The 24,397-nt window shown below is 32.4% G+C and overlaps 2 protein-coding genes across 4 annotated transcripts; both read left to right on the top strand.

The window, feature by feature from the left end:
- Nucleotides 1-6,033: 6,033 nt before the first annotated feature.
- Nucleotides 6,034-8,240, top strand: LOC139862901 (uncharacterized). The gene is made up of 5 exons (XM_071851529.1): nt 6,034-6,185; nt 6,280-6,329; nt 6,948-7,053; nt 7,188-7,246; nt 7,887-8,240. The coding sequence occupies exons 1-5, from the start codon at nt 6,090-6,092 to the stop codon at nt 7,933-7,935; spliced, it is 360 nt and encodes a 119-aa protein (XP_071707630.1). The 5' UTR covers nt 6,034-6,089; the 3' UTR covers nt 7,936-8,240.
- A 3,561-nt stretch (nt 8,241-11,801) lies between these two features.
- On the top strand, nt 11,802-23,514 carry LOC139861573 (uncharacterized). 3 transcript variants are annotated; one of them, XM_071850005.1, is made up of 26 exons: nt 11,802-12,076; nt 12,250-12,330; nt 13,772-13,909; nt 14,015-14,125; nt 14,246-14,296; nt 14,375-14,475; nt 14,606-14,699; nt 14,788-14,913; nt 15,039-15,299; nt 15,394-15,472; nt 15,716-15,804; nt 16,015-16,098; nt 16,183-16,257; nt 16,370-16,417; nt 16,502-16,597; nt 16,693-16,922; nt 17,096-20,190; nt 20,268-20,344; nt 20,428-20,508; nt 20,605-20,676; nt 20,745-20,850; nt 20,944-20,998; nt 21,474-21,602; nt 21,990-22,107; nt 22,567-22,646; nt 23,095-23,514. In XM_071850005.1, the coding sequence occupies exons 1-26, from the start codon at nt 11,906-11,908 to the stop codon at nt 23,492-23,494; spliced, it is 6,048 nt and encodes a 2,015-aa protein (XP_071706106.1). In that variant the 5' UTR covers nt 11,802-11,905; the 3' UTR covers nt 23,495-23,514. The 3 variants fall into 3 exon arrangements, with proteins under 3 accessions (XP_071706106.1, XP_071706107.1, XP_071706108.1); XM_071850006.1 differs by lacking the exons at nt 11,802-12,076; nt 12,250-12,330; nt 13,772-13,909 and having other exon boundaries at nt 13,958-14,125; nt 14,239-14,296; XM_071850007.1 differs by lacking the exons at nt 11,802-12,076; nt 12,250-12,330; nt 13,772-13,909; ... (3 more) ...; nt 14,606-14,699; nt 14,788-14,913 and having other exon boundaries at nt 15,150-15,299; nt 15,408-15,472.
- Nucleotides 23,515-24,397: the final 883 nt, after the last annotated feature.

Below are 24,397 nucleotides of genomic sequence, written 5' to 3'. Positions count from 1 at the left end.
TCTATTCTCCCTTCTATTATTTTGGTTCATTCATCTGATTTATGGTTAGGGCTAGAATAGATAATCTCTAAGACTTTAGATATTACATAATCGCCGCGGAATGTTTCTCTAATGAAGTAATGAATCAATACTTCATCGGTCATTGTTGTTGGTACTCCTTGTTATCTACGGTGCGTATGTTCGAGGTACAGATTATGATGTTGAGGTGTGGGATGCAGATGTTGTTGGTGGTGGTAATGGTACTGTTGGTGTTGTTGATGGTGATACTGTTGTTGCCGGTGCTGCTGCTGGTGCTTGTAACCTTTGCACCATATTCTCCAGATCCAGTACCCGAGCGCGAAGCTCGTTGACTTCTTCTATTACTCCGGGATGATCGGTGGTTCGGACGAGCGGGTGAATAAGATCTAGAATTGTAGATAGTATATAATTGTGACGAGATACTCTGGAAATGAGAGAGAAAATGGTATTACGAATAGGTTCGCTGGTAAGTGCTTCAGGTTCATCGCCAAGAGGGCAATGTGGTGGATGGAAGGGGTCGCCTTCTTCTTGTCTCCAATGATTAAGTAAGCTACGAACCCATCCCCAATTCATCCAAAATAGATGATGGCTAATTGGTTGATCCATTCCGGTCACACTGCTTTCGGAGCTTGAGTGGGATTCCATTTCGGAATCCGAGGGACTTGAACTAATGACGAATTCCATTTCGTACGATTGAATAAAGGATTTTTCGATATGAAATTATTTTCGGTTATCGAATGGTATTCTAATTACATAGAATATCCATATATATAGAACAAAAGATTTCGTAGATTACGGAGGAATTTGCGGGATATGGCAGGCAAAGTTTACAGTAACAGATACGCTAAAATATGAATTAGCAGATACGCTAAGATAAGAATTTTATCTATACACTATTCATGCAATCAATGCAGTAAGACGTGTCTAGACTAAGAATGATAAGCAGGTAATTTCCAACAAAAATGATAAGCAAAACTTTTGACATGCAAACACGGTCGAAGTCCAGACTCACTAATGCATCCTAACGACTATCAGTTAGACACACTAATGCAGACCTGATTCGCTAAGACCACCGCTCTGATACCACATGGTACGACCCGTCCTAGTCCATAAGGACGAATACAATAACTTATGATTACATTGCGAGGTATTTGACCTCTAAATGTTACATTTTACAAACATTGCATTCGTTTTTAAAAGACAAACTTTCATTTCAATGAAAGTTGACAGGCATGCATACTATCTCATAATATATCCAAACTATGGATGACTTATTATCAATCTTGATGAACTCTAACGACTCGAATGCAACGACTTTTGAAATATGCCATGAATGACTTCAAGTAATATCTTTAAAATGAGCAAATGCACAGCGGAAGATTTCCTTAATACCTGAGAATAAACATGCTTTAAAGTGTCAACCAAAAGGTTGGTGAGTTCATAGGTTTATCGTAATCAATCATTTCCATAATTTTAATAGACCACAAGATTTCATTTTTCATAAATAACATTACACTCGCAAGTGTATAAAAATCATTCGTATGATGAACACCTGGTAACCGACATTAACATAATGCATATAGAATATTCCCCGCATACTCGCAAGTATGCCATATACCGGCAATCACAATCACCATTTAAATCGAAGTATTAAAGCAGGTCAAATTCTCTGACTGGGGCTGGTCAGTGCATGTAGATCTACCTTTAAGATTCGCGTCAATTAGGGGCCATTTCCCTAATTCTTAGGTTACCAAGTTAAGGGGCAATATTCGGTATAGTAATCCAACCATATAATGTAGTTTCAATTACTTGTGTCTATTTCGTAAAATAGTTATAGAAGCAGCGCATGTATTCTCAGTCCCAAAAATATATATTACAAAAGCATTTAAAAAGGGAGCAAATGAAACTCACAATATTGGATTTTGTAGTAAAAATACATATGACAATATTGAACAATGCAGGGTTGGCCTCGGATTCACGAACCTATATCAATTATATATCTATTAAAATATATAATGGAAATCACATAATTTCATTTATTAATATATGTTATTTATGTGATTGTAGTTATATATAATTTATGCTAAATTTCATTTAAAATCATATACTTATATTATATCTTAAATTATGTGTTATATATGTTTATTTTGTATATATATATACCTAAAATGATTAATATAGTTATATTAATATCTATATATATTTAGTATTATATTAAAAATACCCAATTTGTTATAGGTAAGTATTTATATAAATAATGTTAATATGTTTTACATGTAGTTATATGGAATATCAATATAATTATCGTATATGTAATAAGTGTGTCTTTATGTACAAAATCTTTATTTGTTAAAAATGATAGTTTTGATATTAATGTTTTACTAGTAATGATAATAATAATAATTTTATTAATAATAATAATATTAATAATAATAGTGATATTGTTAATAATGATCCTTATATTATTAATAATTATAATAATCTTAATAACTATAACAATAATATTAATGAAAATAATAATGTTAATTCCATTACTAATGTCAGTGATAATAATAACAATACTTTTATCAACCATTTTAATACTAATGATAATAATTTTTTTATAGTAATAATAATAATTATTATATTACTAATAATAACAATATTGATAATTATAATAATGATGATCTTAATAATAATATTATCTATAATACTTAATAATACTAATAATAATAATAATAATACTAATAATAATAACAATAACAATAATAATTTATAATAATGATAATAATAATAATAATAATAATAATAATAATAAAAATAATAATAATAATAATAATAATAATAATAATAATAATAATAATAATAATAATAATAATAATAATAATAATAATAATAATAATAATAAAAATAAAAATGAAGTGTATACCCTTTAAAAAGCCATTCTAAAAAGAATTGCCCAAGACCGGGCTCGAACCCGCAACCTCTCGAATACCCGAACACCACTCTAGCCACTCCTCCGTTTCTATTATTCTGTTATAATTTATCTTTCTGTAAATATAACCCGTATACATTATTTATCCCTAGTCCCTCCTTCTCCAAATTGGAAATCGACTAGAGATCAAAACCATGTTATAACAATCTAATTTATTAGTTTTAGGATATAAATCGATACAGAAACGATCTAGAGACTAATTAGATTAATTAAAAACAAAATGAAAAAAGAAGAAGCTGTTATAGCTCGATTGAACTCAGAATCAATTCAGATTTGTAGGACGTTTTAGATTAAACTTATAACATGAAAAGGGTTTTAAATCATCATTAAAAACTATCTGGATCTTTAATTTAACTTGAAACATCAAATTGAACGCGAATTTTACCAAGAACAGATTCGTTGACTTTTGAAATCGAAAGTTTGACCTCAAAATTAGAATTCAATAATAGGAATTGGAACTTGGGATTTTGCAGCAAGATTTACTAGAGGATTTCTAACAAAATTACATTTATAGATTTTGAATTTAATTTGAAATTGAAGCTTTAAGAAAAATGACTCAAGAACAGAGAATGGCGTCTGGTTTCTTTTTTTCTTTTTTTTAAATCAAATTGATATTAGCTGTAAAGGTTTTTATTTGAGAAAGACGATAGATAAGTGAGTGACTTCCCTACTAACTCAGTAATTCTATTCCTATATAGAAACTGAAATCGACAGGAGGAATCACAAGGACAGCAAAAAAATTAAAATAAAAAGCAGGAATTGATGTGCAACTGAATTTGTTGTGTTCTTTGATTCCAATCCAATTTTGTTATCAATCTAGCGACAGAAACAAGAATTTGCTATAGTTTGATCGAGATGTTCAACTGAATTGGTACTGTATTCGTATAATTCTATATAATTAATATTAATATTAATAATAATAATAATAATAATAATAATAATAATAATAATAATAATAATAATAATAATAATAATAATAATAATAATAATAATAATAATAATAATGATAATGATAATGATAATAATAAGAGTAATAATAATAAGTCACAATAATAAAATTTTAATGGAATAGATAATAATAATAATATTAATAAAACTAATAATAATAATGATAATAGAAATGATAATGATATTAGTATTAATAAGAATGATAATACTATTAATTATAATAATGTTTATAATGATATTATTAATGATAATATTAATAAATTGTATTATTTTTATAATATTAATAATAATGTTAATATATAACAATAATAATGATTCTTAATGATAATACATAATAATAATACTAGTAATATCAAGTTTCATGTTTCAATTTTTATATCTATATATGAATATATGATATATAATATATTATAATAATATAAATAATACAAATAATAATATTAATATCAATATTAATAATAATAATGAGAGTAATACTACTAATATCGATATAACAATTTATACTTATCAAATCTCATATATATATATATATATATATATATATATATATATATATATATATATATATATATATATATTAATAATGTTAATAATACTGATATCGATGTTAATAATGAGAGTAATATAATAATTATACTTTAACTTGTAATTAAATTTATTATAATAATATTACATATTATTAATTGTGTAATACTTATACTATATAATAACATATTGGAATATTTAATATGTATATATTATATATATTACCACATACATATGATATTAATTGTGTACAGAATTCATATATATATTTTTATATAACATCTTATTTATTTTATATATTACTTTACATATTTAATTTAAATTATTAAATGGCATTGTATTAATTCAAATTAATATATATACTTATATTTATATTTACATATATATATTTATTCACATATACATTTGCACACAATTGTTCATGAATCGTCGGGAATAATCAAAGGTTAACTGAATCCATGTAACCAGTTTAAAAATTTTGAGATTCAACATTACAGACTTTGCTTATCGTGTCGAAATCATTTAAAGATTAAGTTTAAATTTGTTCAGAAATTTCCGGGTCGTCACAAATAATAATTATTAGTAATAATAAATTTAATTTTTTTTAGAAAATTAAAATTACAATTTAGGAGATATTAATATTTCCTTTTATAAAAGGCTTCGTATTATTTTTTTAATTAAATTAATATATAATTATGACATTATATTATGAAAAGTAAAGAGTAATTAGCTTAATGATGACATTATCATTTTAGAGCTTTATATGACTATATGGATATAGATGTACGGTATAACGATAATATGAAAAAACATAGTAAAATTATATGTTTAACGATATAAAGATTATCTGCGTCCAAAACTGTTTTCAAAGGTTCGCGAGATATCCACATTATTTTTAATAAATTTCACAGTTATGCATTGAGAACTTGTACAGTACAAACTCAACCGCATAACTTTGATGACAATATAAAAAAAAACAGTGCTGAAAAGTTAAGGATCATTTTCGGTGTAATGAATGTGATGATTCGTGTAGTTCACTCCTATACTATACAACTAGTGAAATGACCCGTGGAACCACGGGTTTGGTTAAACGAAACAGTTTAATGATATATTTTAGGAATTAAGTGAATGTAATTGCTAAAGTCGTTTAGCTTAATGATCCGTAAAATTACGGATTCTGACTAAGAAACTTGTCGTTGTTTTTACAAACATATAGAGACATGTATTTTCGGATACATATGTAACGTAATTAATCTCGTAAAGGGAATCCATATTTGAATATTAATATTATAATAATAATTATTATAATTATAATTATAATAATAATAAAGTTTGCTTAAAAATTGAGTATTTATATTTTTAATAATAATTATAACTAATAACAAAGTTCTTTTAAATTTTTTTTTAAAAATTGTAAAGATTAAATTATATCTTAATCATAATAATTAAATTATAATTAATTATAAATTAAATTAATTTATGATGTTATTCAAGTGGGTTATATTTTTTTAATAAAAGAAAATGACTATTTATAATATTATTATTATAGCATTTTAATATTAACTATAATTACAAATTCGAGTTGTTCTAATCATCCAATCCAATCCAAATCAATCAACAAACAATGGCCAAGATTCATAAAACCCTAATTTTTCTTATATGGCTAACGATTTTATGCTCTATTCAAGTCCTTGCAAAGAAATCCCCCCGCCCAATTTCTGTAAGTTTTAATCAGATTCATATTTCACATCTGCATTTTAATTTTTTTTTTTTTTTTTAATAAAGTAAGATTTGAATTTATGTATGAATTTCAGGACACGGAGATTAGAGAAAAGAAGCAAAATTGTTACTCAGAAATTGAACTGTAAGCTCAATTTTACTCTCCCTTTAATTGATCCACTACAAATTTATCTTCCACAAATTTTCAACCTTAAAAAAGGTTAAATTTTTAAATCCTATTGATAAGTTTGACTTTTTCTGAAGTTGAAAAGAGATTTGTAACCTTTTTGCTTGTTTGGTGTCAATTGAAATATTTTTTTTGTTAATTTTTTTTTTTTTTAACTGCGAATTTGCATCAGCGGATCATTTATTTCAACGACCGTCATCATTTGCACCCACACACGCTAGAAGGAAACTCCTACCCGGGTTGCTATTTGTTATCGTGTAACTGTGTTAAGGTTTATCTAAAAACTCTTATAGATTATATGATTAGTAGGGAAATGGTACACCATGTATGCGCAAACGATCTCTTGTAGGTTTGTAATTCGTACTAGAAACGATTAAAGTTGACTTATTTAGTTGCGAGTAAGTGTTACTAATCATGAAATTATGGTTAGTGTTAGTACATATGTTATGCAGCTTATCAATGTGATCAAGCCGACTTAGTAGCGAGTCAGCGTTACTAATCGTAAAATTAGGACTAGGGTTTCTATTGATATTGGAATTGTTGTATTAATTGGTGTACTGTTGGTTGGGTGAATAGAGGATACTGGGGTGCACAATGCAAGTCTTCGATGGTTGCAAAGGAGAACTGTGCTTTAAAATGCTTGTCACCTCAGTGCTATGAGGTTATTTATGAAAGTGATCCGGTAAGCAATAGTCAAATGTGATATATATACATATATACATATATACATATACATATTTAATAGTGAACCATACTCTTTAATTAGAATTTATATCATATGTGATTTGTTTTGTTCGGTGAATGTGTATATCACAGCTGGAAGAAGGGGAGAAAGATTACACGAGAAGCATGGAATATAAGTACTGTATGCACAGGTCAGATCCTCTTGGTATTGATCACTTAAATTTCTAGATTATATTTGAGTGGGTCTATATGGGCTGTTGTTGTATATCAAATGGGTTAAATCAAATATGAAATAATGTACTCCACTAAGGAGGGAATGGGTTGAATGGGCTAAAAGTCATCCCGTGTCTATTTATAACGATTAACGAATACAATTTCAGTTTTCGATACTGGTGTGTGTGTAATAAAAAGGTTGTAATTATGGAAATTATTTGTGTGTCAAGTGTCAATCCTGTATGTTTCAACTTGCACCTGGACAAAAAAACATGACCTGTATTAAAGCTAACCTGATCTGCCCATTTCACTTCCTCTATAAATAAATTCATAACCAGTGGCGGATCTAACCAGTTAAAAGCTTAAAAACATTTACACTATCCATTGATGTCACTCAAAATTTTTTACACTATCTAGTGGCGTCACAAGTTAAAAACCCATAAATTTTCCACTAGATTGTGTATTTCACTGGTAGCCCGTGCAACCACTGCTACATAAGTTGATCCGCCCATGTTCATAACAGTACCAAAGCTTAGAATGTGATTGAATCGATCAGAGTTTTCAGTTTTGAATACATTTATCAGATTGTACTAACTGTTTATTTTGTTTGTTTTCTAGAGTGTCATTAGGAGAGAGTTTGGATGGTGTTAAAGGTTCTTTTGACTAAGTTTCGGAGCCTTTCTTATTCCATACATTCTTCTTCCAAGAAAACGGAAATTGAATTACTAACCGAAAGAGTCTTTGAAAGCTTCGTTTCCCAGATCAAATGTTGTTTTTCGAAGTATCATTGGAATTGTTTGTACAAAAAGACATTGGTTGCAAGATATAAATCTTTAATGGTACCAACTGTTTGATTTTGTAAAGGTGATGTCCTGTGCATTGTTCTTTTGTAGATTTTGCATAAGCACTTGACATGTTTGAATGAGGATTGTATAAATACCACAAGTGTTTAAAATCAGTTTTTAAATGTTATACACCAACTTTTAGTTTAGTTCAGTAATATAATTCATGTTCTTGAGAGTGCGACTCGAAATAGGCGTTACTACAGATCATTTAACCCAGAGAGCATGTTGGGTTAAATCATCAATAGGCGTTACTACAGATCGTTTTTTCATCTTCGTAAGATCAAAATCTTAAAATCGGATTCAAAAATTCTGATTGGGTATTTAATATCTTTTTGTACTATTTTTTGTTCTTTGCTTCATTTCAAAGACTAAAATTCCACTCCAAATCTGCAACAAATGATGCAATACAACTTTCTATGTGTTCATCTGGTTGAGTTTTCGGTTTTGAAATTACTGAGAGTAAAACCGACAACCAACCGAAATCGAATTCAAAACTTGAAAGTGAAATCAAATTTGAAAACTGAATAGGGTTTAGGTTATATTCATAAAACTAGAAAAGAAAAACATAAATTAATCAAAATGATCATAAAAATCGATTTTAAATTTGACCTTTGATTTTAAAATCAATTTGTGGTCAATTTTTTTCTTAATACACCACATCCGCCATCCCGTTATTGTCATCACCGCCAGGGACGGTGAAAATGGCGGCAAACGCAACGATTGCGAAAAACACCGCTACCATGGTAACTGAATTAGTTGCATTATTATTTCCTTCGCGATGGAGTTTTCGGAGCTCTTTAGCGATACAGTGCACGTTTTTGTTTGTTTTCTTGGTTTGTAAAAGTTGGTTGCGGACGTAGTTTTTTATTTGGGTTACCGTTTTACGTAAAACTATTCATAACTTTGTTTACTTAATTTTGAAGGTTTTGAAATGTTACACTTCATGATAGGAAGAATGAATTGATTTTTTTAGTTTAATTAGTTGAAGATTACGTGGATAGTCCTATGAATAGTTTTAACGGACTCGATTAACCTTCGTTAGGATGAGGGATGAAATTGAGACTTTAAAATGCTTTTAATGATGAAAAATGCAGAAAATAAAATACATGGATGAAACAAGCAAAAAGTGAAAAATACATGGACGAAATGGGTAATTTTGTCTTGATTTAATTGGGGTTTGAATTCGATTTTCGATTTAACCAGAATTTAAAAAGTATAATCAAAAACCGAATTCCAATTTATAAATCTAACTAAACTCAAACCAAATCCGAATCCAAAATTGATTTTTTCTTTTGATAATCTTTCAGTTTACTTCTCAAATTAAACGGGTTAAAACGAATATTTAACACCTCTACGACGTCTTATGGATTATACAATGTGGAAATGAATATTTTATCAACTAGCACTAGCCAATCACCATTCCCGTAATGTATCTATCATATGGTAGTTTTCTAGTAGTTCACTCATTCAATTTAACAAGATGATATCACATTCAAATTTCAAAAATCTTATCGTTAAGATTAGTATCGTAAGTAGATTATTACAAAACCTCGATAAAGTTGAAATTACTACTTACCTTCTTTAATCAACTTTAGCTCAAAGAATGTTTATTTTTAATCGGTTTATTTGAACTTAATTGATCAAATTTCTTGCTTTTACATGTCTTTGACTATTTATCATTCAATTTTATTTTAAATTGTTTTTTTTTTTTTTTTTTTTGACAAAAAAACAAAAACTTTATAAACATCTTAATCTCCAAAAAGGAGACAAGAAAACCGAGATACAAAAGAAACGCCACAACATAAGGCTCGATTACAGTAAACAAACCTAATCGATACAACGTTAACTAAAACCGAGCCATGTCTTGGCTTGGCCAATGCCAAGGAAAGACACGAATAATAAACATAACTAGAAATAAACCGAACAAAGAACAAGCCATATCCTAATCAAGAGCCAACGTTAGAAGTGTTGGTGCCATCTACAACATTCGCCTTGAACGTGAAGGTAGACTCGATTCCAACCCCGTTCGAATTGAAACATCCATTCCTAAATTCGTCAAATAAACTAACACCCTCTAGCTTTTCTCCCGCTCTCGCTCCAATGCGCTTCCCCTTTACACTCACGAAAGTATGATCACCTTTTGCCCCCCGTATCATCTTCGTCGCTAGAATCAAGCAAACATAAACCTCCACCCTTTCAACTCTTATCCTTAACTTTACCTTTCATCTTCAAATTACCCTTCGATTAAAGCTTCTAAACCCCGTTAACCCAAAACTTGGAAGAGTGTACGTGCCAACCCCTACAATGAAATTTGCAAAGTTTATTTGCACAAATACAAAATTTCTGACCCTCGTTATTCCCCGTAGCAACTTTAGCCAAGTTATATAGAAATTCACAATTAATCTCGTCACCTGCAACCGGTTTCAAAACAACCGCACGGTTTCTTTTCTTTGATAAAGGACCCACACTTAATCCATCAAGCTTTAGGTCAACCAACTCAATCGAATACTAATTACTCTTAGCCTCGACACTATCACAAGTCAAATTGCCCTCAACTACCCTCGACTCCATAACAAAACCACCTCCCAAACCCATTTCCTCCCTTGTCTTCTCTTCTCCAATAACCAAAACATTACCCTTATTCCCACCGTCTACCTCCTCATTACCATTGAAGCACCCCGACGCCAACATAACCTCATCCACTACCCTCGCACCCTCGTCCACCAAAACGATCCCGTTTTTATCATTACAAACAGGAAAATCCGGAAACTTCAACACACTGTTCGACATTGAGATGTTTTCTGTATTGGAACAAAACCCACCATCGACACTATGATTAACCTTAACCAAAAACTCACTTTAAAAACCATCATCGATAATTAAGCGAACGTCAACCGATAACCCCAATTCATTAACCCAAAGATGAATCGTAGATCCACCATCGTCATTCAACCTAGCTTCGAGCCCTCGACAGTCTCATGCATATGTTTTACGTTTTTTGATCTAACGAACGTATAAATTGAATCGATATTTGTAACAAGTTTGGACGAGTTAGCAACAAATAACACATCCCCAAACAGACCTGCCACTTGCTTAATATTGTGTTCCGAAATATACCTAAAAAGAAAGCCTCTGATTTCAACCCAAACAAATTGTTATTGTTATTGTTATGCTTATGCTCATAATTATTCTTTGAGGTTATTAATTATTTTTCGCAAATTTAAGATACTTTATGCTTCAAATTTTTTTTTATGTGATAAAGCGCACACGGCACACACGTGTTTTTACTTTAATTTTTATATAGCAAGTATATATTTGTAATACGTCCGACTACTATATTATTGTAAAATTTTATTTTTGTAGGCGTTTTCCACTTAATTGTTTTGTTACTTTTGTACATAGTAGGTGCAGAACAGGCATATAGTCAACAAATTTCTAAGTAGTTGAATGATATAAGGTGCAAAAGTGTGCACAAACTAAGAACAAATAAGCTAGTAAGCTAGTATTAAAAGCTTAAAGCTACGTAGTATCTTTGCAAACTTTTGTTAAAATAATCATAGAAATAGTTAAAAAAACACATTTTGATTAAAAAACGTTTATCCAAAATTAAGCATATATATGAAAGGATTTACTAAAAATACTCCTACTTTTTCTGCTGATTTTGCTAAAACAGCACAGTAGACTTTATGTGATCACTCAAAAAACCCCATTTTCAATCCCCCGAACACCTCAAACTCAGATTTACAGATTCTAATTATCAAAATCTCAAAATAAGTTCATCTGATTTGGAAGATGAACGAAATTGAATCATTAGATCCTCGATTAAAACCTTTAAGTTACAAAGTAAAAGCCATTTCTCGTGAATCGCCTACTCAAAAAGCTTCTCATATTCTCGACATTGACCTCCGTAATCATTGGTCAACTGCTACCAACACCAAAGAATGGATTTTACTTGAACTCGATGTATGTAATTTATTATTATTCTTAGCTAATTCAGCTGCTTTTAGTTTCAGTTTTATACTTATCTAACTTGATTCTGCTTTATTATTGTCTATCCTGCTGAATTCTAGGGTTAGGGTTTATAAAATAGTAATATGAACTTGTGTATGTATGATTTATATTATATTTATGTGCAGGAGCCTTGTTTGCTATCACACATAAGGATATACAATAAATCTGTCTTGGAATGGGAGATTTCGGTTGGATTGCGATATAAGGTAAAGATCTTTCTGTATGTAAATGAGTTTGTTGAATAAAATTAGATTCCTGCTGAAACTGTATGATGATTTTGTGTTTAAAAGTAGTTTTCGAGTATGCAGGAAGAATCAGAATAATGATAAAACACAATTAGCGTTCGTTTTTGTATGTACAGGCAAAGTTATGTTAGGCAAACGAGAAACATCCGATACGCGAGGAATAGTAAAGTACTAAAGTTGAAAAAATTTGTAGATCAATGAACTAACTATACAAGAGAAATAATAAAGTTATATATGCTTCATATATCATTACCTTTAAGTGTGTATTGAAATGATGACTCGTTGCCTTATTTTGCAGTTTTGTTGTTTACTTGAAAACCTTAGCTCGGTGTTTTACAGTTTATTGCTTTTTAGGGTTAAAGATTTGGCATGTTTTTTCAACTAGAGGAGTAATGTCAGGTTTTGGTATTTCGAGGTCCAAATTTGTTCACTTGTGAGATTATGGAAAGTAGTTTTAACGGTTTTTTGAATTTTATTGCTTGCTTAACGGCCTTTAATCACTGTCTTATAGTTGTAGGCTTCCGAAATGTTAATGTCCGATATTAATTACAGTATTATTTTTTTGTATCTGGTGACATTGCTGCTTATAATTAACATCACTTTGGCAGGGATTATGAAATTCGTTGTCTGAGATTTTAATCGCTATTGTGGATAAATGTATAGTGAATGTACCAGTTATTTACCAATTTGAGCAACATACTTATGACATTGCTAATCAAATTTTAGGATATAGATTACATAATACAAAATCAGTCATCGAGTATAGAATAACAAGGGCTTATTCTGTTTATGAAAGGAAAAAAAGCACATTTCAGGTTTTTGATTGATTTAGCTTACTTGCTTATTAATTATTATAATAAATACATTGGTTGGTGATTATTAAACATGCTTATATGCTGTAAATATAACTGAAAATATGCAATCCCATGCAACCCGTAAAGCATATTCTAAATTTGTAAGACCAGTTATTTAGCAACATGAACTAATAACGTTGGCGTTTTCAATCAAATATGAGGATATCCAGAAGTTAAATATGTAATTTATAGAGTAGTAAATGTCAAATCAAGTAGAGAAGAATACCATGTGAGTTTTAAATATTTCTATAGTAGAAATGGTGTAGAGCTGTAACGTAGAATTTGGTATTGTAAACTTAAGTTTATGAAAGTTATTTTTTGCTGTTACATTCCTTAAGAATCATATCAGTTTGGTGATTTGCTATGTGCATTTTTTATGCTCATGCTGCACGTCTATTGTAACATGCATTCTACTATTTTCTTACTTGTTCTGAAATACCAGTTACTAATGACTTTACAATTGGTGGTTTATGAATGACACATTATATTATCTGATTCACCAAAGTATAGTTCTTATTTGCCTCTTTTGACATTGTTCTCCTTTGTAGCCAGAAACCTTTATAAAAGCCCGCCCACGGTGTGAAGCGCCACGTCGAGATATGGTGTACCCCATGAACTATACTGCATGTCGATATGTGAGAATATCTTGTCTGCGGGGTAATCCAATAGCTATTTTCTACATTCAGGTAGTTTATGTTCAACTTTTGCATTACATATACTGTTTGTTAAGCGAGTTTTATGATTTTTATAGCCATACTCTCTTTTGCTATCAATATCTTCCTTTCTCGCAGTTGATTGGTGTTCCAGTTACTGGTCTTGAACCCGAATTTCAACCCGTTATCAATCACCTATTGCCGCACATCACTTCTCATAAACAAGATGACGAGGACATTCATCTTCAGGTGGACCATTATACATTATGTGTGTTTTCTGATACGTATGTATATACATGTGCATATGTATATTCTGATTACATGCCTCTTTGTGCGTAATTTATTTAATCTAACTTCATTAGTATATAGCTGCTTCAAGACTTGACTAAACGGTTGGTGGCGTTTCTTCCCCAACTCGAGGTATATTTTCTGAACTTCCTTTATTATTTTATTTTATATTTGTCAGTCTTGATGAGTTTTGAACCCACTACTGTGCAGGCAGATCTTAACAGCTTTTCAGATGCTCCAGAACCTACTCTTCGGTTTCTTGCTATGCTTGCCGGACCGTTTTACCCCATTCTTCACATTTTAAGTGAAAGGTTAGTAGAAAAGTAGCTAACTTTTTTTTCTTGAACTTTAGTAGAAATGTATAATAGTAGTTAGTATTTTATTTTGTTTAATTCTTAAGTTGGTACAAGAAAGTTATAATTGCTAATGGCATACATCTAGGGAAAATGCTAAATCTGGAGGCAATGCTTTGGACACCGAAGCATCTAAGAACAGTCTTCAATCAACAGCTTTAACAATTTCTTCCAATTTTGAGGTAAAAACCCAAAATTACCGAATTATCCTCGTGTTATGTTCAAGATTTACATGTAGTGATAGTTTTCGTGTTCTTTCTTCACCCTTAGCCAAGAAGATCGCGTAACACGATTCCGACTTCCTTTCACACATCTACAGTTTTCCGCCCTGATGCAATCCTTTTGTTGTTAAGAAAGGCCTACAAAGATTCTCATCTGGCGACTGTTTGTAAAACGGTAGTTACTGATCTATGTTCCAAATTTATAAGCTGTAAAAGTATTAATATTTTAATGAGAAGAATTATGAAATTTGACGTATACCTTCGAGAAGAATATACTTATGACTATAACCTTTATTTCAGGCTTCTAAAGTTTTACTGAAGCTTGAGCATCCAATCATGGTGCAACAAGCATCTATCTCTTCATCTGATGTCACAGCAGTCAATGATGAAGACACAAGTTCTGAGTCTCTTAGTACTATTCAAATCACTGATTATTCAAGTTTATTTGGGGAGGAGTTTGGGGTAACTGATGATCATTGGGACTTAAAGTATCACCAACTCCTAGACATTAAGTCGGTTGAAGAAGGGATTTTACATGTTCTTTTTGCTTGTGCATCACAGGTGGCCTTCTTTTTAGTGATTTTTATACTGAAAGTAGTCTAAAACTGCAGTACATTGTCAATATTACAATTTGATATATTTATTTATGTTTCAGCCTCTGCTTTGCAGCAAATTGGCTGGAAACAGCTCTGATTTTTGGTCTACATTGCCACTCATACAAGCTTTATTGCCAGGTTTCCCCTAGTTCCCTTTTTCTGTATTTATTGTCTTTAATCTCCATGGGATGTGATGTAGATTGGCAATATGAATTAAGCAGGAAACTTGAGTCATTATGTGAAATGGGTCAATTGGGTTATTTTTTGTATTGCTTAGGGGTCAAAAGTATAACTTTCAAAAGGCACAATGAAATGTGAACAAGGTCAAGAAATTTGAAGTCACCCATGTATGACTTTGTTTTGCTTTCTTACTTATTTCAGCACTCCGTCCAAATTTTAGCAGTTTGGGTCACGTTGATGAAAGTTTTTCTCCATGGAGACAACCCTTCGTACAACATGCATTGTCTCAGGTTTCTTCCTATTTAACAGTTCAAATTATGTTAATTCGTACGTCTAATATTACTTTGTTTGAAATATTACAAAATTCCACATCATCATCTTGTACACACCGTGTCAGCATTTATAGATTTCAAGTCACACAAGGTTATTAACAGTAATCAAATGAAAGTAGGTTGGTTTTATTGGTAAATGAACTATAAACTATTGTTGGATTGATGCAGGTGGTTGTGACATCAGTTTCCTCCATGTATCGTCCCCTTCTTCATGGATGTGCTGGCTACTTGTCATCTTTTTCACCATCAAATGTTGGTTACCTTTTGTTTCCTTGAAATTACACACACACACACCCCAATTAAAAGCTAACATGATTATCAAAATCATTGGTGCAGGCCAAGGCTGCTTGTGTTCTCATTGATCTCTGTACTGGGGTGCTGGGACCATGGATGGGTCAAGTGATTGCAAAGGTCGACCACATTTATAAGGCTTAATTATTAGCAGAAGTATTTGTTAGCTAATACTATATAATTGTACACTTCAAACTTGAAAGCTTCACACATTGTCTTCTATAAAATGCAGGTGGACTTAGCTATTGAACTTATCGGGGACCTTTTAGGTGTAATTTATGTAAGTCAAATTTCAAAACTTTAAGAATATCATAAATATGCGTCGGACTGATAAAATGTGTTCACATGTTGATTAATTTTGTAGGGTGCTCATCATGCATTACCCAAAGCACGTGCAGCTCTCAAATACATCGTATTGGCTTTATCCGGGCATATGGATGATGTAATGGCAAAATATAAGGTGTGACTTAAATTTCTTTGTTCCATCTGTCTTTAAAATGGCAAGCTTAAGACGCAAAAAATTATATCGAATGTATTCAATGTCAAATTTGTCAGGACGTTAAGCACCAGATTCTGTTTCTGTTAGAAATTTTGGAGCCTCTTCTTGATCCAGCTTTAACCCCGTTAAAGAGCACGATTGCCTTTGGGAACGTGTCTCCCGTATACCTCGATAGTCAAGAACAAATTTGCAGTGTTGCGTTAAACGTGATCCGAACAGCAGTAACAAAGTCTGCTATTCTTCCTTCCTTAGAATCAGAATGGAGGCGTGGTTCAGTTGCTCCTTTGTAAGGATAAGCTCTTATATATTACGAATGATTTATGAATTTTTTATTAAAATGATTTTAGTCCAATTATAATTTTCACTTATCCACTGATTTACTACTGGTGAAGTGTTCTATGCTTTCATAGTCATGATTTGTGCACACTTTTATAATTATTATTATTATTTTTCTTGCAGTGTACTTCTCTCGATTATAGAGCCTCATATGCAATTGCCACCAAATGTTGACCTTGGAAAAGTCCCAACTTTTGAGTCTGCGAATCCTCAGTTGCCACCAAATATTGACCAGGAAGATACCGATGGAAAAACAGACGCATCCGATACTACAACTAAGGTAGAAACTTTTGATGATGTCAGCATGCATTTCGCACCACCCGAAGTCAGAGACATGGTGCTTACCTATGTTTCTCCTGTTCCCGATAAGACCACCTCAGATCTAAGTCATTGCAATACCAACACAGAAGAAAAACATTATGTTGAGAAAAAAGTGGTCACTAACTTAAGTGCAACGGAGTACTCTGACTTGCATAGAGAGTGCTTACAGCTCATGAGTTATGCAGATTGTGAGTTGTGGGCCTCTGAGTTTAAACGAGTCGCTTTTGATTTACATTCACAGAGTGAAGTTACACCTGAGGGCCATAATGCAGCCATAGATGCCCTGTTATTGGCTGCAGAGTGCTACATTAATCCCTTCTTTATCATGTCTTTCAAAGATAATCCTAAGCTAATCCCAGAGACGATAATCAGCAAAACGAATAATAATTATGGTTTTGCAGAAATCAGAAGAATTTTGGAAAAAGGTGACGGTAAAATGGAAACTATAGCTCACTTAGAGAAGAAACGGGACAAATTAGTTCTTGAAATTCTTCTTGAAGCTGCTAAATTAGATTGTAAGTATAAAAAAACTTTGCCAGACAGTGACGAAAAAGATGATGTCATGCAATTTTCTGAGTCAGATATATCATCGATGGATGCTATCACGTTAGTTCGACAAAATCAAGCTTTGTTGTGCAATTTTTTGATAAATTCTTTGCTTAAAGATCAGCACTCGTTGCGTGAGATTCTTCTGCAGAGTTTGGTGTTTCTATTGCACTCTGCTACTGAACTTAATTGTCCTCCGGAACGTATAATTGATATAATATTAGAATCTGCTGAATATTTGAATGATCTATTAGTATCTTATTGTCACCGAGGGACTTTTCAATTGAATTTGACTAAGGTACACGAGGTTGAACGCCACTGGACAATTCTTCAAAGATTGGTGATAGCATCGAGTGGAGGTGAAGAAGGGCGATATAGTAATTTGGTTCCTTCGTCTGTTTGGGTGAAGAAAATATCCTCTTTTTCTTCCTCTTCATCTCCTCTGGTTCGGTTTATTGGATGGTTAGCAATATCTCGTAACGCAAAACAATATCAGAAAGAAAGACTCGTTCTTGCTAACGATTTGTCTGAATTAACGACTTTGTTATCGATTTTTAACGATGAACTTGCTGTAGTTAGTGATATTATTGATCAAAAAGATGAGTCTTTTCGTGTAATATGCCCCGAAATCAGCCAGTTTTTTCCGAATTTAAAGAAACAGTTTAAAGTGTTTGGGGAGGCGATATTGGAGGCTGTCGGATTGCAATTAAGAGTTCTTCCTTCAAGTGTTGTGCCTGATCTGTTATGCTGGTTTTCGGACTTATGTTCATGGCCGTATTTAGAAGGTTCTAGAAGATCTTCCTTGTTTTTGGGACTTGTTGCAAAGAATGTGAAAGCAATCATTTTATATGTACTTGAAGCCATTGTAACTGAGCATATGGAAGCAATGGTACCCGAAATACCTAGAGTTGTACACGTTCTTCAGTCTTTGTCTAAAGCGTCATATGCTGATGTGGCGTTTGTGGATTCTGTTTTGCGTTTGTTGAAGCCACTCATCTCTTATTCCTTAAGGAAGGCGTCTAATGAGGAAAATCTTGATTTCGAATCTTTGTGCTTTGATGAGCTTTTGAGTAACATAAGAGATGATTCTGAGAATCGAATTACATATAACAGGGCTCCAACAATTCTTGTTTTGGCATCCGTTTTTCTTGATTTATCATTTCAAAGAAAACGTGAGATACTACAGTCGCTTGTATTTTGGGCGGGTTTTGCTACATTTGAGCCCACAACATCCTTCTATGACTACCTTTATGCATTTCAAGCAGTGGTGGAAAGCTGCAAAACTTTGCTAGTTGAAAGATTACGTGAATCAGGTTTCGTTCCCGTTAATGGTAATTCTGAATCACATTCATTGTTCCTGATCGATGCGTTACAAATCGACACTGGTAACACTTCCGTAGCAATTCAAAACGGTCACCCGGTGTCCATTGAAGAAGTTACAGAATTTTTCATAGACCTGGAAGGTCTGGTTTCGAAGCTCCATCCGACTATAGAACTATGCTGGAAACTTCATTATCAACCAGCTAAAAAGATCACAACCACGTTGGCACAGTGTTTTGTGTACTCGAAATGTTTATCATCCCTGCTTGAAACCGATTCACATAGCTTGGTTGATCATTTATCGAAGAGCGTTGAACAACTTGCTGAAATAGTTCTTAAATTACAAGAAAACGGTTGCTGGGAAGTTGCATCTACAGTTATTGACTGCATACTTGAAGCTCCTCGCTTGTTTGGTTTAGATAGAGTAATTGGTCCTCTTTGTTCAGCAATGAAGAAATTTTCACACAACGCCCCAAAAATCTCTTGGCGGTTGCAGACAGATAAGTGGTTATCATCCTTATTTAATGATGGCGTCAAGACTCTTCATCAAAGTCAATCTCCTTTAGTTGACCTTTTATCTTCTTTGATGGGTCATAGCGAACCAGAACAACGTTCAATATCACTGAAACACTTGGGGAATTTGATCGGTCTAGAAGCAGACAGTGAATCAACAATTGAACAAAATAGTTCATGTGAGGAGTCGATTCTATGTTCAATCATTTCAAGTATATGGGATCAAATAGTTGTAGTAGCTTCATCTGATACGTCACCACTTTTAAGGACACGTGCAATGGCTCTTTTAATGAAGTGTGTTTCGTTTGCTGAGAGACCACAATTACAATCCGTTCTTGGTGCAGCTGATAGTTTCCTTCCGTGTTTAGTCAGCCTTGGTCAACATACATGTGAAGGCCCATTTATGCAACTTTCATTAGCGCTTATTGCCACCATCTGTTTGTACTCTCCTGATGAAGATATTTGTTTGATTCCTGAAAGAATTTGGAGAAATATTGAAACTTTGGGTCTATCAGAAGGTGGTGCGTTTTTTAATGGATAATTAGTAAGATAGTTAAATAGAAAAACTGATCTTATTGATTATCTGTTTATATAGAAAATCATGAAGATCTTGTGCGAAGTACTTGCCGTGCTCTATGTAAGCTTAAAACTGAAGGGGATGAAGCTAAAGGGGTATGCATATTTTGCTATTTTATTATTTTCACTTGAGAACTGTTTATGATACCTATTTTTAACTGTACATTTTGCATGCCTAGATTCTAAAGGGAGTTCTCACATCGAACCCCACAAAACAAGATGACTCAGATTTCATGCGTACACGCGAGTCACTTCTTCGGGTAAAGAACACTTATAAAATTATGATGTGATGTGTTTCATGGTTCATAATTCACTAACATTAGGTTTTAATACATGATATTTAATGGGTGTGGCAGGTCCTTGCAAATTTGACTTCTGTACAATCGTACTTTGATTTCTTTACCAAGGAAACAGATGAAAAACTTATGGTAGGTTCTAGTTTTATTAGCTTTTTGTAATACTTAAAATCATAACTAACAGTTTTAATATTTAACAGGAAATACAGGAGGCTGAAATCGAGTTAGATTTAATACACAAAGAGCAGTCTGTCCAGGAAACAACTAGTGATTTCACAGATTGGAAGAAGCTTCCTTTTTTAGCAAGTAAAAACTTTACTTTTTAGGTCCAAATATGCTAATTTTAAATCTAAGCAATCTTATTAGGCGGTGTTTCTCACACAACGTTTTTTAATCTAGGTTATGAGAAGGAAGATAAACGTCTTCAAGAAATTAAGGATGGCATTCAGTCTCTGTATGTTCCATCTTACCAAACTACTTCCAGTATATCATTAGGTCTATATTTTTTTCTTCCTATAAAACATGGGCCATCTGCGGTTAATTTTATTGAATTTTCTATCTGAACACGAGAAAGGTAGGATGAAGTTACTATGATTCTTTCATGCTTTTAGAAAGCTTCTTTTTGTATATCTTGTTTTCTATGATTTTCCATGCTATTAGAAAGCTTCTTTCTGAGTTTCTTGTGTTCGTTATCAAGTACAAACAATTGCTAGTTTACAAAAGAATAAATAAGTTGATTTTAATGTTTTTATTTGGGGTTTGTATCTGACTGTCACCTGTCTCGGATGTATACCAACTGTTTCTTTTTTAATTGATGTTCTATATGTTATTGGGTTTTTTTGTTCCTTTTTTTTCTTTTAATTTCTCATCTTTAATCTTGTACACATTTCTATTTGTTAAAAATCATTAATTTTCATTTTTGTCAACAGTGAAAAGGCTAAGGTTAAAGAAGAAATTATAGCTCGTAGACAAAAGAAATTACTAATAAAACGGGCACGGCAAAAGTACTTAGAGGAGACGGCTTTACATGAAGCAGAGCTTCTTCAGGAACTTGATAGGTTAAATCTCTTCATCTGTTGTTCATTGTTCTTAGAGGTTGCAGTTCCGGCCCTTTCGCTCACAAATCGAGCGATTGGGTTGTGTCATTTCTCAGAAGGACCAAATAAATAGTTTAGACAAAATGGGGAACACATTAAATATATTGAATAATGAATACATTTTAAAGTGTAAAGATTGCTTTTGTAATCATAGTTATGGAACTTTTATACTTCTAACGTTTTCTAAAACAGTACAAACAAGCGTTTTCCAACCTAACTTGCTTATCCATACTAGAGAATGACCCATTACCCAATCTGCCCATCTTGCCACCTCTAGTTGTGCTCTTAGTTTAAAAGCTTGAACATGATAGGATCTTGAAAGTTAAGATAAATTTCTCATCTTGATAGAGAAAGAGCTGCTGAGATGGAAAATGAGATTGAGAGACAAAAGTTGCTAGCAGCTGAACGTGCAAAAACTAGGGAGTTTCAGCACAACCTTGATATGGAGAAAGAAAAGAAAACACAAGTAAGATTGAATCAGCTAGTTGAGTGCATTGAATACATGTTTTTTTTTTTTTTTTTTTTAGGCATGGCAATGATGTTAAAGTAAGATTACTATATTTCTATCTGACCTTTCTATCTGTTCTGCTTTAAATGTTACCGAATACTGTAAATACAAATCTGAGAACGTTATCATCACTGGAACTGCGGTTGGTAGGGTGTATGGTATACGGTAATTACAGTATCCTGTTATTTGCTACTGGCCATAAAATTGATGTTAGAAACTTGAAAAAGTGGACATAGTGAACATAGCACTATGTTGGTGACCCTGAAATCTGAGTGAATTTTGGAGTAGTGCAACCTAGGGTTTCAACTACAGTTCAATCACTACAATGATATTTGGTTCAAGGGTAGGTTAATATAATGCATTCTTCTTATCTTTTCATTTTCATATTTTGAACTCTGTTGTTACTCTCTTTTGTAGAGGGAAATCCAACGAGAACTAGAGCAGGCCGAGTCGGGGGTCCAACAAGGATCACGAAGGGAATTTTCGTCTAATAGTAGGTATGCTTTAGCGTCTATATCATCAATCTTTAAAACAAGCATTATCTATCATCAGCATTTCAAGATTTAGGGTGCTATTTGGATCATGGGCAAAATGTGTAATTTATTATATTGTTACAGATTAAACGAGCTGGGTTGTCTGAAACATTACTTATCCAATGTTTTATATTTTGTTAAACCAATTGTGTTTCAAATCTAATCCCCAAAATCCTATTACTGTAGTAATCTATACTTACTGTCTTTAATGGTTTTAAGTTGCACGCATCGACGGAAATGGAAATGCGTCACTTACATGTACAATAAAATGGAAATTTGTCTCGTTAGAGATATAAATCACAACCCAAATTGACTCGTTCAATGGTATTTTATCAGAACTGCTTCCTCTAGGATAGGATAGACTACTAGATTAGGATTTAGTTTTTAATTTTCTCCTAAATCTAATGTTTAGTCGGCCTCGAGAAAGATATCGTGAAAGAGACAATGGCAGGCCAACAAATGAAGGCAACTTGAAAACAAGTGGTGGTTTACAGTCCGATTCAACAAACCCTAATTCTTCAATGTCAGTTGCACCGGCACGACAATTTTCAGGCCAAGCACCGGCTCTTCTACAATCCCGTGACCGCCAAGATGAAGGTGGTAGTAGTTATGAAGAAAACTTTGATGGTAGCAGAGACTCAGGTGATACAGGGAGTGTTGGGGAACCAGATCTAATGATTGCGTTGGAGGGGCATTCTGGTAATTTTGGGTCTGGTCAACGTAATGTTTCGAGGGGGAACAAGTCAAGGCAGATGATGGATAGAAGAGAACGCGATGGAAGGCGGGAAGGGAAGTGGGAAAGAAGACATTAGCTAGCATCACAATTGTTGTATGAAATTTGTTGTTTAGGATATGATGATTTAATGCAGATAGTGCATAGTCTCTGCTTATGTGATTGCTTAGCTTTTTTGATATTGTTATTGTAATATATTCTCTAATTTGTAATCAGGCTGTCCATTTTAGGTATGTATGTATCATATCTTCAACTGTTTTGGAGATTTTTATTTTTTTAAAAATGGTATGCATCCATTTTTCTTTTCCTTTTCATGTTTGTTATTTGAACATAGGTCGTCGTTACATGTTGCTGCACTCTTAAATCAAAGGCTTTTGCATGTCACTTTCGTTATCCGATTTTAATTTGTATCTTTAATTTTCGCAACTATGTTTTTTTATATTCCTTCTTCCTCATTAAGTTGTTTTTTGTTGCAGAGTACGAGTGATGTATATTATGTTTCATTTGAAGCTACTAATACAACTTAACTCGGCTCCTACTCCTAGGCAACAGGTAGCAAATTAGTAATTACTTGACTGAACCAACCATCTCATTCTAACAAACTTTTGTTCGTTCCAACCAAACGAAGGATACAATTCCACAAATCGACTATATGAATTGGTTTCAGCCTACAATTATAGGAAAGACTGCAGCACAAAAGCAGTTAATATCTGTGTTTTTAAATGATGTTGCATGTTGCTTTTATGCCATTACAAATACAAAATGTCACACCAGTGTTCGAAGGAAAACATTATTGACAATGGTATACAATAATAAATAGGACTCATCCATCACTGAACTAATACTAACGCCACAACAATTACTGTAACCACAGCCACAAATTGAACTATTTCTTGCAAAAGCTAGGAAAAAAAAGCTTATTCTTGAGGAGCTTCAAATCTTGTTGGGGTGTCGATACCATCCATACAACAAAGTCCCGATA

This window comes from Rutidosis leptorrhynchoides, chromosome 8 (genome assembly GCF_046630445.1).
Source record: "Rutidosis leptorrhynchoides isolate AG116_Rl617_1_P2 chromosome 8, CSIRO_AGI_Rlap_v1, whole genome shotgun sequence".
NCBI classification, from domain to species: domain Eukaryota; kingdom Viridiplantae; phylum Streptophyta; class Magnoliopsida; order Asterales; family Asteraceae; genus Rutidosis; species Rutidosis leptorrhynchoides.
Note: the sequence above shows the minus strand (reverse complement) of the source record. Positions and strands in the feature narration are given on the sequence as shown.

Coding starts and splice junctions, on each gene's coding strand:
- LOC139862901 (XM_071851529.1), top strand. CDS start 6,090: ATGGCCAAGATTCATAAAACCCTAATTTTTCTTATATGGCTAACGATT. Junction 6,330..6,947: donor TGTTACTCAGAAATTGAACT/GTAAGCTCAATT, acceptor TTGGGTGAATAG/AGGATACTGGGGTGCACAAT. Junction 7,247..7,886: donor TATAAGTACTGTATGCACAG/GTCAGATCCTCT, acceptor TTTGTTTTCTAG/AGTGTCATTAGGAGAGAGTT.
- LOC139861573 (XM_071850005.1), top strand. CDS start 11,906: ATGAACGAAATTGAATCATTAGATCCTCGATTAAAACCTTTAAGTTAC. Junction 16,598..16,692: donor ATGTAATGGCAAAATATAAG/GTGTGACTTAAA, acceptor CAAATTTGTCAG/GACGTTAAGCACCAGATTCT. Junction 20,677..20,744: donor AAACAGATGAAAAACTTATG/GTAGGTTCTAGT, acceptor AATATTTAACAG/GAAATACAGGAGGCTGAAAT.